At 60.9% G+C, this 11883-nt stretch overlaps 1 protein-coding gene across 1 annotated transcript; it reads right to left on the bottom strand.

Moving 5' to 3' along the window:
- Positions 1 to 4: 4 nt before the first annotated feature.
- PNKP (polynucleotide kinase 3'-phosphatase) lies at positions 5 to 10515 on the bottom strand. Its single transcript, XM_083882077.1, has 16 exons — positions 10332 to 10515; positions 8695 to 8741; positions 6749 to 7027; positions 6322 to 6401; positions 6073 to 6130; positions 4997 to 5104; positions 4820 to 4891; positions 3871 to 3919; positions 3531 to 3601; positions 2152 to 2244; positions 1954 to 2047; positions 1386 to 1447; positions 1110 to 1219; positions 889 to 976; positions 715 to 776; positions 5 to 174 (listed from the first exon to the last, which is right to left on the bottom strand). The coding sequence occupies exons 1-16, from the start codon at positions 10447 to 10449 to the stop codon at positions 45 to 47; spliced, it is 1521 nt and encodes a 506-aa protein (XP_083738203.1). The 5' UTR covers positions 10450 to 10515; the 3' UTR covers positions 5 to 44.
- Between the last annotated feature and the right edge of the window lie 1368 nt (positions 10516 to 11883).

Here is an 11883-nt window from a genome sequence, read left to right as displayed (position 1 = left end):
GTGGGAAGGGGCAGTGCCTTTATTGGGGGGTTCAATGGGGGTTTTCATCCATCGCTGAACTGGAAGAAGAGGCGCCTTCGTTGGGGGTCTGGGGGGTCCCCGAAATGGGGCACAAAAGGGATCTGGAGGATTTGGGTGAAGCCTTCGGAGAGCTCGGGGGCCACAAAGTTTTTCCTGAGGGGGAGGAAATAGGAGAAAATCACCCAGGTTTGGGTGAAGTGAGGGGGAAAAACAGCTCCAAATGGGGGAAAAGTCAGCAAAAATGGGACAAACCCACCCAAGAAGAGGAGAAAGGAGAGGAGGAGGGGGAAAATGTAAAAACCCACCCAAAATTGGGAAGAGAATAGAACAAGGAAGAAACACCCCAAAATTGGGAAAGAGGCAAAAATAATAATGGATATGGAACATATAATAATGAATAATAGAACAACAACAACAAAAAAATGAGGCTAAATAATGGAGAGAAGAGCAAAAAACTCCAAACAAGCCCCAAATTCCCCCAACCCCCTCAAAGCCTCTCTAAACCATCCCCTACAGAGCTCCCAAAACACCTCAAATACCCCAAAATCCCTCTCAGGTCCCCCAAAATCACCCCCAAACCCCTTTAAATCCTCCCCATGGATTCCCAAAACACCCCAGACCCCCCCAAAATTCCTCCTCGTCCCCTCCAGACCCCCCCAAAACCCTCCCAGTGCCCCCCCAGTCCCCTCTCACTTGTAGCTGAACAGAACAGCGTCAGTGACGGGGACGTGGCCGCTCTGCGTCATATCCCGGAACTTTTTTGGGACGAAAACCCAAATAAAAAGAGTTCAGGGGGTGCTCAAGGGTAAAATGTTCACCCTGAACCCCTCGGGAGGAGGGTCAGGACGCCCTCAGAGCCCTCCTCACCCTGCAGTTGTGCCGCGCCTGCTCCAGGCTCGCCGTGAACTGGAGGCACCGACACGGCACCGCGGCCTCGCGGGCACAGGACACGAACCTGGGGGGACAGGGTGGGTCAGGGGGCCCCAAAACCAGGGACAGAGGGCTTAAAACCCCAGAAAAAGGGTTTCAAGAGCTGGGGGGAGCAGCTCCCAGTGCCCTCCAAGTGCCCTCCCAGCTCTCAGACTGGCCTTTGCCGCGATTCGGGGTCAGGGTTGGTGTTGTCCACAACAACAGGGCGGCCTCGAGCCAGGGCGGCCGAGCAGGTGGAGACACAGCGTTGCCACGAGCCCAGAGTGTCCTGGGGGTGACCAGTGGTCAGGGGGTGTCACACAGGTCACACTGGGACAGAGTGTCCTGGGGGTGACCAGTGGTCAGGGGGTGTCACACAGGTGTCACATACTGGGACAGGGTGGCCATGAGCCCACCCAGAGTGACCTGGGGGTGACCAGGGGTCAGGAACTCACCCTGTTCACATATTCATATCCTGCTGGGACGAGGTGTCGCTTCACAAAAGTGGATTTGCCGGCTGATGGGAGAAAATTTCCTTTTCCCTCTCACATTTCTCACAATTTTCCCTATTTTCCAACACTCTTTATCCCCCTTCTTGTTTCCCACCCTTTTCTTCCCTCACGTTTCCCGCCCTTTTCTCCCCTCACGTTTCCCGCCCTTTTCTCCCCTCACGTTTCCCGCCCTTTTTCTCCCCTCACGTTTCCCGCCCTTTTCTCCCCTCACGTTTCCCGCCCTTTTCTCCCCTCACGTTTCCCGCCCTTTTTCTCCCCTCACGTTTCCCGCCCTTTTCTCCCCTCACGTTTCCCGCCCTTTTTCTCCCCTCACGTTTTCCCGCCCTTTTTCTCCCCTCACGTTTCCCGCCATTTTTTCCCCCTCACGTTTCCCGCCATTTTTTCCCCCTCACATTTCCCACCATTTCCCCCTTCATGTTTCTTGCCATTTTTCCCCTTTTTTCTTTCTCTTTTCACCCATTAGGGATCAGAAGTCAGCTGGGTCAGGGGTCAGCGGTCAGTGGTCACTCACCCCCAGGGAAGCCAACGGTCAGCAGCACCTCAGGCTTGTCCGACACCAGCTCATCCTTGGGGGGCTCTGGGGGGGCTTTGGGGTCCAGGTGGCGCTGGGGACAAAGGTCAAAGGTCAGGATTGAGTACAGAGGCTGCTCTTGGGCTCAGTGGTCATTTATGGGGTCAGCGGTCATTTATGGGGTCAGTGGTCACTCACAGGGTCGAAGGCCGGGAGCTCAAAAGGCGCTGGGGCCCAGCCCAGGAACTTCTCCTCGGGAGTCAGGAACTGCAGCCCCGCGTTGAGAGCGAACTGGGGACACTGGGGTCAGCTGGGGGAAATGGGGACTGGGGGGGTGAACTGGGGGCACTGGGGTCAACTGGGGGAAATGGGGACTGGGGGGGTGAACTGGGGGCACTGGGGTCAACTGGGGGAAATGGGGACTGGGGGGGTGAACTGGGGGAACTGGGGTCAACTGGGGGAAATGGGGACTGGGGGGGTGAACTGGGAACACTGGGGTCAACTGGGGGAACTGGGGGGAAATGGGGACTGGGGGGGTGAACTGGAGACACTGGGGTCAACTGGGGGGACTGGGGGGAAATGGGGACTGGGGGGATGAACTGGGAACACTGGGGTCAACTGGGGGGACTGGGGGGGTGAACTGGGAACACTGGGGTCAACTGGGGGGACTGGGGGGAAATGGGGACTGGGGGGATGAACTGGGAACACTGGGGTCAACTGGGGGAACTGGGGGGAAATGGGGACTGGGGGGATGAACTGGGAACACTGGGGTCAACTGGGGGGACTGGGGGGGTGAACTGGGAACACTGGGGTCAACTGGGGGAACTGGGGTCAACTGGGGAGACTGGGAGGTAAATGGGGAGGACTGGGGGGTGAACTGGGGGCACTGGGAGGGACTGGGGGCACTTGGGGGTAAATGGGAGGGACTGGGGGGTGAACTGGGGGCACTGGGAGGGTAAATGGCAGGGACTGAGAGGGTGAACTTGGAATACTGGGGACAACTGGGGGCACTGGGAGGGACTGGAGGGGTAAACTGGGGGCACTGGGGTCAACTGGGGGGACTGACAGGGACTGGGGGAGTCAACTGGGGGCACTGGGGTCAACTGGGGGGACTGACAGGGACTGGGGGAGTCAACTGGGGGCACTGGCTCAACTGGGGGAGAAATTGGAGGGACTATGGGGATGAACTGGGGGGACTGGGAGAGACTTGGGGGTAAATGGGAGGAACTGGGGGCACTGGGGTCAACTGGGAACACTGGGATCAACTGAGGGCACTGGGGTCAACTGGAGGGACTGGGGTGGTGAACTGGGGGCACTAGGAGGACTGGGGGGTAAATGGGAGGGACTGGGAGGGTGAACTGGGGGCACTGGGGGGACACTGAAGAGTGACCTGGGGGTGTGGATGCACTGGGAGGGTCGGGGGGGGCACAGGAGACCCCCAGGGTCACAAACTGGGGGCACTGGGAGGAGCCCCGGGTGCAGCTCTGGGGATCTGGGGGTGTCAAGGGGATGCCCAGGGGGTTTTGGAGGGTCCCCAGAGGGATTTTTGGGGTCCCCAGGAGGGTTTGGGGTCTCACCAATCGGTCGCTGCAGGAGAAATCCTTTTTCTTCCTCCCCGGGGCCCAGTTCGGGGGGCGTCCGGCAGCGTCTGGGGGACAGAGGGAAGTGAGCAGGAGGGTGGGACTCCCACCTGAGACCCCCAAAATCGTCCCTAAATCCCCAACCTCCCACCAGGACCTCCCCTGGAGCCCCCAGACTCTCCAACCCACCCCCCAGGGCCTCCCCAGACCCCCCAAACAACTCCAGGAGCCCCTCCCCATGTCCCCAAACCCCCTCAGGACCCCCCAAAACCTCCCCAACCCCCCCCAGGACCCCCCAAAACCTCCCCAAACCCCACCCAGGGACCCCTGTGCTCACCCCCCACGTAGAAACTGTCAGGCACTGACACGGCCACGTCCCCGTTGGCCTGTGGGACCCAAACCAGTGAGCCCAGTCCACACCAGTTCACACCAGTGACCCCTCTGACCATCCTCCCAGTGCTCCCCCTCAGTTCCCAGGAGCTTTTCAGTGTCCCCCGGCACCTCCCCAGTGTCCCCAGTCTGTTCCCAGTAACTCCCAGTGCCCCCAGTAGCTCCCAGTCCCTGCCAGTTTTCTCCCAGTCTCTCCTTATCTCTCCCAGTTCTCCCCAATGGCCATTCCCAGTCCCCCCAGTCCCCTCCCAGTGCCCCCAGTAGCTCCCAGTCCCTTCCCAGCCCGTTCCAGTCCCTCTCAATCCCCTCCCAGTACCTCCTTCTGTTCCCAGTCCCCTCCCAGTCCCCCCCAGTCCCCCCCAGTCTCTTCCAGTCCCTCCCAGTACCTTCCCAGTCCCTCCCAGTCCCCTCCCAGTACCTTCCCAGTCCCCCCAAGTCCCCTCCTAGTCCCCTCCCAGTCCCCCCCAGTCTCTTCCAGTCCCTCCCAGTACCTTCCCAGTCCCTCCCAGTCCCTCCCAGTACCTTCCCAGTCCCCCCCAGTCCCCTCCCAGTACCTTCCCAGTCCCCCCCAGTCCCCTCCCAGTACCTTCCCAGTCCCCCCAAGTCCCCTCCTAGTCCCCTCCCAGTCCCCCCCAGTCCCTTCCCAGTCCCCCCCAGTACATCCCAGTCCCTCCCAATCCCCTCCCAGTCCCCCTCCAGTCCTCCCAATCCATCCCAGTCCCCTCCCAGTCCCCCCCAGTCCCTCCCAGTCCCCTCCCAGTCCCCACTACTCCCTCCCAGTCCTTCTCAGTCCCCTCCTGCTCCCTCCCAGCCCTCCCAATCCCCTCCAGTCCCTCCCAGTCCCCCCCAATCCCCTCCCATTCCCTCCCAATCCATCCCAGTCCCCCCAGTCCCACCTTCTCACACAGGTGGTCCCACATGCCCAGCACAGGTTTCCTGTAGACCCCCGGCCCCGTGGCCACCAGCACCTGCATTGTGGGGGGTCAAACACCTCGGGGAGGGAACCCTGGACCCCTCAAGGGGGATCCCCGAGTTTCTGGGGGGTCCCAGGGGGGGTTTGGGGTCCCCCAGACCTGCAGGGCCACCCCGAGCCGCTCCATCACCGCCTCCACCTTGGCCTGGAACAGCTCCGGGCGCAGGCGGCCCCGCGAGATCCCCAGCTGGTTGGTGAACACCACGAGCTGGGGGGCAAAACAGGGGGTCAGGGAGGGGATTTGGGGGGTTTTGGGGGATCTGGGGGGATTTTGGGGGGTCGGGGAAGGGATTTGGGGGGTCAAGGAGGGGATTTGGGGGATTTTGGAGGTTCAAGGAGGGGATTGGGGAGATTTTGGGGGCTCAGGGAGGGGATTTGAGGCATTTTGGGGGGTCAGGGAGACTTGATGGGGATTTGGGGGGATTTTGGGGGCTCAGGGAGGGGATTTGGGGGATTTTGGCGAATCAGGGAGGGGATTTGGGGGGTCAGGGAGAGGATTTGGGGTGTCAGGGAGGGGATTTGGGGGATTTTGGGGAATCAGGGAGGGGATTTGGGGGGTCAGGGAGGGGATTTTGGGGGGTCTGGGGAGATTTTGGGGGGTTGGGGAGAGGATTTGGGGGGATTTGGGGGAACAGGGAGAGGATTTGGGGGATTTTGGGGGCTCAGGAAAGGGATATGGGGGATTTTGGGGGATTTTGGGGGGTCAAGCAGGGGATTTGGGAGGGTTTAGGGGGTTAGGGAGGGAATTAGGGGGATTTGGGGAGTCAGGGAAGGGGTATGGGGGATTTGGGGGGATTTTCGGGGGTTGGGGAGGGGATTTGGGGGGATTTTGGGGGGTCCGGGAAGGGATCTGGGGGATTTTGGGGGTCAGGAAGGGGATTTGGGGGGATTTTGGGGGGGTCAGGAAAGGGATATGGGGGATTTGGGAGGATTTTAGGGAGTCAGGGAGGGGAATAGGGGGATCTGGGGGGATTTTGGGGGTCAGGAAGGGGATTTGGGGGGATCTGAGGGGCTTTGGGAGCTCTGTGGGGTTCGCAGGAGGAACCTGGGGGGGCTTGTGGGGCTTTGAGGGCCCTGAGACGCCCTGGAGGAAGAAATTGGGATTTGGGGAGGGTCCTGAAGGGTTTGGAGGCCCCGGGGGGGTTCCCAAGGTGGGATTGTGGGGAGGGGTCTCACCTTAAACCCCTCATCCCGCAGCTGCTTCAGCCTCTTGGGGATCTCGGGGTACAAAATCCTGTGGGGAGGGGGGAAATAAACCAAATAAAAACCGAGTGGGACCCCCCAAAACCAGCCCCCAGACCCTCCCAGGACCCCCCAAAAGCCCCCAGACCCTCCCAGGACCCCCCAAAAGCCCCCAGACCCTCCCAGGACCCCCCAAAAGCCCCCAGACCCTCCCAGGACCCCCCAAAAGCCCCCCAGCCTCACCTCCAGTCGTCGGGGCTGGTGGGAAACACTTTCCCCGAGCGGGTGGTGATGAGGGTCCCGTCCAGGTCAAACCCGGCAATCTGGGGAGGGGTCCCCAAAAAAAGGGGGTCAGGGGCAGTGGGGACCCCCTCAGGACCCCCAAATACCACCCCAGACCCCTCAAACCCCCCCTAAACTCCCTCAGGACCCCCAAATCCCACCCCAGACCCCTCAACTCCCCCCCCAGACTCTCTCAGGACCCCCAAATCCCAACCCAGACCCCTCAACTCCCCCCCAAACTCCCTCAGGACCCCCAAATCCCACCCCAGACCCCTCAAACCCTCCCCAAATTCCCTCAGGACCCCCAAATCCCACCCCAGACCCCTCAACTCCCCCTAAACTCCCTCAGGACCCCCCAATCCCCCTCTCCAATCCCCCTCCCCAATACCTTGCTGCTGGGCCGGACCCCCGAGGGGGTGAAGACCAGGAGGGCTCCGACCTTCTGCCACCCCTCCTGAGGTGGGGAGGGGTCCTGGGGGGCTCTGCGGGCCGGGGGGGGCTCCAGGGAGGGGCTGGGGGGGCGTTTTTTGGGGCGGGGGGACCCCTCGAGGTGCAGGACCAGGGGGTATTTCCCGTTGACCAACAGCAGAGTCTGCCCAGGGCTGAGGGTCCTGCAGACCCCCCGGCCCAGCACCGAGCCCCCCACGGAGCTGGGGTTCACCCCGAGCTGGGGGGAAAAGAGGGGAGTTAGAGACCCCCTCCCCAAAAAAATAACACCCCCAAAATGACCCTGGGATCCCATAAAGACCCCAAAAAAAATCCCCACCCTAAAATGACCCCTGGGTCTCATAAACCCCCTCCCCAAAAATAACTGGGGTTCACCCCATTTTTGGGGAGGCAGAGTGGGGGCCCAAAATGACCCCCCCCCAAGACTCCCCAAATTGGTCTGAGACCCCCTCCTCGATGGGACCCCCCCAAAATGATCCCCATGGGACCCTCCCAAACCCCCCTGGATTTTACCAGGACCCCCAAAACCCTCTGAGACCCCCCAAAAACCCTCCCAGGACCCCCCAAAACCCCCTTTAAGCCCCCCCAAAGTGCCCCCAAGATCCCCCAAAACCCTCCCAGGACCCCACAAAACCCTCTCAGAACCCCCCAAAAACCCTCCCAGGACCCCCCAAAATCCTCTCACGACCCCATAAAAACCGTTTAACCCCCCCCCAAACCTTCTCAAGACCCTCCAAAACCCACTCAAGACCCCAAAACCCACCCAGGACCCCCCAAAAACCCTTTAAGCCCCTCCAAAGTGCCCCCAGGACCCTCCAAACGCTCCCAGGACCCCCCAAAATCCTCTCAGGACCCCCCAAAACCTTTTCAGGATCCCCCAAACCCTCTCAAATCCCCCCAAACCTTCTCAAGACTCCCAAAACCTTCCTAGGACCCCAAAAAACCCTCTCAGGTCTCCCCTAAACCCTCTCAAGCCCGCCCAGGACCCCCCAAAACCCTCTCAGGACCCCCCAAAAACCCTTTAAGCTCCCCCAAAGTGTCCGCAGGATCCCCCCAAACCCTCCCAGGACCCCCAAAACCCCCTCAGGACCCCCCAAACCCTCTCAGGAGCCCCCAAAAACCCTCCCAGGACCCCCCAAAACCCTTCCAAGACCCCACAAAACCCTCTCAGAAACCCAAAAACCGTGTCAAGACCCCCAAAACCCTCTCAGGACTCCCCAAACCCTCTCAGGAGCCCCCAAACCTTCTCAGGACCCCCCCAAAAACCCTCTGAGGACCCCCAAACCATCCCGGGACCTCAAAAACCCCTTTAAGCCCCCCCCAAACCCTCTCAGGACCCCTCAAAACCCTCCCAGGACCTCCCAAAACCCACTCAGGACCCCAAAACCCACCCAGGACCCCCCAAAAACCCTTTAAGCCCCCCCAAAGTGCCCCCAGGATCCCCCCAAACCCTCCCAGGACCCCCAAAACCCCCTCAGGACCCCCCAAACCCTCTCAGGAGCCCCCAAACCTTCTCAGGACCCCCCCAAAAACCCTCTGAGGACCCCCAAACCCTCCCGGGACCTCAAAAACCCCTTTAAGCCCCCCCCAAACCCTCTCAGGACCCCTCAAAACCCTCCCAGGACCTCCCAAAACCCACTCAGGACCCCAAAACCCACCCAGGACCCCCCAAAAACCCTTTAAGCCCCCCCAAAGTGCCCCCAGGACCCCCCAAAATCCTCTCAGGAGTCCCCAAAAAACCCCTTGAGCCCCCCCAAAACCCCCTCAGGACCCCCCAAAACACCTTTAGGCCCCCCCAAAGTGCCCCCAGGACCCCCCAAACCCTCTCAGGACCCCCCAAACCCTCCCAGGACCCCCAAAATCCTCTCAGGACCCCCAAACCCCCACCTGTGTGACCCGGGCCGTGCCCTCGGCGTAGTCGGCCACGATCTCCACTGTGGGGAGGGGGCACATTTGGGGACTCCCAGACCCCCAAAAATAGGGGGGGACCCACAAAGGGGTCCCAAGACATTGGGGGGGTTTGGGGATGGATTTGGGGGGATTGGGGGGGATATTTGGGGGTTCTGAGGAGTAATTTTGGGGAAATATTTGGGGGTCCTGAGGGGTAATTTTGGGGAAATATTTGGGGGTCCTGAGGGGTGAATTTGGGGGAATATTTGAGGGTCCTGAAGGGGAAATTTGGGGGTCCTTTGGGGGTGATTTGGGAGGAATATTTGGGGGTCCTGAGGGGGAAATTTGGGGGAATATTTGAGGATCCTGAGGGGGAAATTCGGGGGTTCTAAGAGGTAAATTTGGGGGAATATTTCGGGTTCCTGAAAGGTGAATTTGGGGGATTATTTGGGGGTTCTGGGGAGTGAATTTGGGGGTCCTTGGGGGATGAATTTGGGGGAATATTTGGGGGTCCTGGGGGGTGAATTTGGGGGAACATTTGAGGGTCCTGAGGGGGAAATTTTGGGGTCCTGAGGGGGAAATTTGGGGGATCCTTCAGGGGGATTAGGGGAATATTTGGGGGTCCTGAGGGGGAAATTTGGGGGAATATTTGAGGGTCCTGGGGGGTGAATTTGGGGATCCTGAGGGAGAAATTTGGGGGTTCCTTGAGGGGAATATTTGGGGGTCCTAAGGCGTGAATTTTGGGGGTCCTGAGGGGGAATTTTGGGAAAATTTGGGGGTCCTGGGGGGAAATTTTGGAGGTTCTGGGGGGTGAATTTGGGGGATCTTTGGGGGTGAATTTGGGGAGCCTGAGGGGGGAAATTGGGAGGTCCTGGGGGAATGGGGGGGAATATTTGGAGGTCCTAAGAGGGAAATCTACGGGTCCTTGGGGATGAATTTGGAGGTCCTGGGGAGTGAATTTGGAGAAATATTTGGGGGTCGTGGGGAGTGAATTTGGAGGTCCTTAGGGGATGAGTTTGGGGGAATATTTGAGGGTCCTGAGAGGGAAAATTTGAGGAATATTTGGGGGTCCTGGGGGTGAATTTTTGGGGTCCTGGGGGGTGAATTTGGGGGTCCTTGAGGGGAAAATTTGGGGGAAACTTGGGGGGTGAATTTGGAGGAATATTTGGGGGTCTTGAGGGGGAATTTGGGGGATTCTTGGGGGGTGAATTCGGGGGATCCTTCAGGGAGATTGGGAGAATATTTGGGGGTCCTGGGGGGGAAATTTGGGGGTCCTGAGGGGTGAATTTGGGGGAATATTTGAGGGCGCTGAGGGGGAAATTTGGGAGAATATTTGGGGGTCCTGGGGGGCGAATTTGGGGGAAACTTGGAGGGTGAATTTGGGGGTCCTGGGGGGTGAATTTGGGGGAATATTTGGGGGTCCTGGGGGGTGAATTGTGGGGGTCCTAAGGGGGGATATTTGGGGGGTCCTGAGGGATGAATTTGGGGTGTTTCCATGACCCGGGACGGGTCTGGGGGGGTCCCGGTGCCCCATAACCGAGGGCCCGGCGGGTCCCGGTGGCTCTGGGGGTGTTAATACGGGCCGGTCTCGGGTCCCCGCGATCCCGGAGCGGCTCCGGGCCCGGCTCACCCACCCTGCCGCCGGGAGCACTTGCGGTCGGTGACGCCGGTGAGCGGCCCGCGGCCCAGCAGCACGGGCTGCCCGTCGGGGAGGGCCACGGGCCCGGCCAGGCCCCGCAGCTCGGCCCGCATCGCACCGGGACCGGCACCGGAACCGAGACCGGAACCGGACCGAGCACCGGGATCGGTGATCCCGCCTCTTCCTGCCCGCGTGACGTCACTTCCGCATCACAACACCGCCCCTCTGCTGTTTCGTTCCCGCCTTTTTTGTCCTCGCTGCCCTTCGCGAAGCCACGCCCACGTCATTGTAGCCACGCCCATTCCATTTAAGCCACGCCCCCTCAGTCAAGCCACGCCTCTTTTGCCCCATAAGGTGACTTCCGGTTCTGCTACGCCGCCGCTTCCGGTGGGCTCGGTGTCACCGCGCCCCCTGGCGGTGGAGGACGGGGTGGGTCCTCCCAGGGTGGGGGAGAGAACTGGGGGGAACTGGGAGGGACTGGGGGGACTGGGAGAGGCTGGGGGGCACTGGAGAGGCTGAGGGGCACTGGGAGGGACTGGGAGGGCACTGGGAGGGACTGGGAGAGGCTGGAGGGGCACTGGTTTGGACTGGTTTGGACTGGGAGAAGGTTCTTGGGGGTCACCCCAATCCGCCCATCTGCCCCCCCCGCCCCTCCTGGGATCCCAAAATCTGACCGTGCTGACTCAGCAGGATCCAGGGACCCCCCCAGTGACCCCCCCGAGACCCCCTGAACCCCCCCAGCCTCAAATGAGGGTACCTGTGACCCCCCAATGACCCCCAGTGACTCCCCAGTGACCCCCCCGTGACCCCCAGTGACCCCAAATGACCCTCAGTGACCCCCAGTGACCCCAAATGATCCACAATGACCCCCGGTGACCCACAATGACCCCCCAGTGACCCCCAGTGACCCCCAATGACGCCCTATGACCCCTCCCATTGACCCCCCAAATGACCCCCAGTGACCCCCCTGTGACCCCACGACCCCCTCAGTGTCACCAAGTGTCACCTTTATTGCCCCACTGGGGGTGAGGGGGGTCCCTCGTGTGTCCCCCCCCTCCCACCCCCCCAATGTCCCACTCGTGTCACACTCGTGTCACACACGAGGCCCCGGGGCTGTCCCAGGGCTGGGGGGGGGGTTTGGTGTGAGCAGGTGACACGGCCGGGGTGACAGGGGGGTCACCACAGGTCCACGGTGTCCTTGGTGTGTCACAGCGTGTCCCCAATGTGTCACAGAGTGTCCTCAGTGTGTCACAGTGTGGCCTCAATGTCCTTGGTGACACTTGGCGTGTCACAGTGTGTCCTCGATGTCCTTGATGTCCTCAATGTCCTCGGTGTCCTCGGTGTGTCACAGTGTGTCCTCAATGTCCTCGGTGTCCCTGATGTGTCACAGTGTGGCCTCGATGTCCCCGATGTCCCCGATGTCCTTGATGTGTCCTCGGTGTGTCCTCGGTGTCCCCGATGTCCCCAATGTCCCTGATGTCCTCGAAGTGTCACAACGTGTCCTTGATGTCCCCAATGTGTCACAGCGTGTCCTTGATGTCTCTGAC

This window comes from Zosterops lateralis (assembly GCF_965231275.1).
Source record: "Zosterops lateralis genome assembly, chromosome: 37".
Taxonomy (NCBI): domain Eukaryota; kingdom Metazoa; phylum Chordata; class Aves; order Passeriformes; family Zosteropidae; genus Zosterops; species Zosterops lateralis.
Note: the sequence above shows the minus strand (reverse complement) of the source record. Positions and strands in the feature narration are given on the sequence as shown.

What these genes read in the sequence shown, in the direction of transcription:
- PNKP (XM_083882077.1), bottom strand. Translation starts at nt 10,449, where the DNA reads ATGCGGGCCGAGCTGCGGGGCCTGGCCGGGCCCGTGGCCCTCCCCGAC. An exon ending in CAAGTGCTCCCGGCGGCAGG is followed by an intron (nt 8,742 to 10,331) that starts GTGGGTGAGCCG and finishes CCCTCCCCACAG; the next exon opens with TGGAGATCGTGGCCGACTAC. An exon ending in GCACGGCCCGGGTCACACAG is followed by an intron (nt 7,028 to 8,694) that starts GTGGGGGTTTGG and finishes TTTTCCCCCCAG; the next exon opens with CTCGGGGTGAACCCCAGCTC.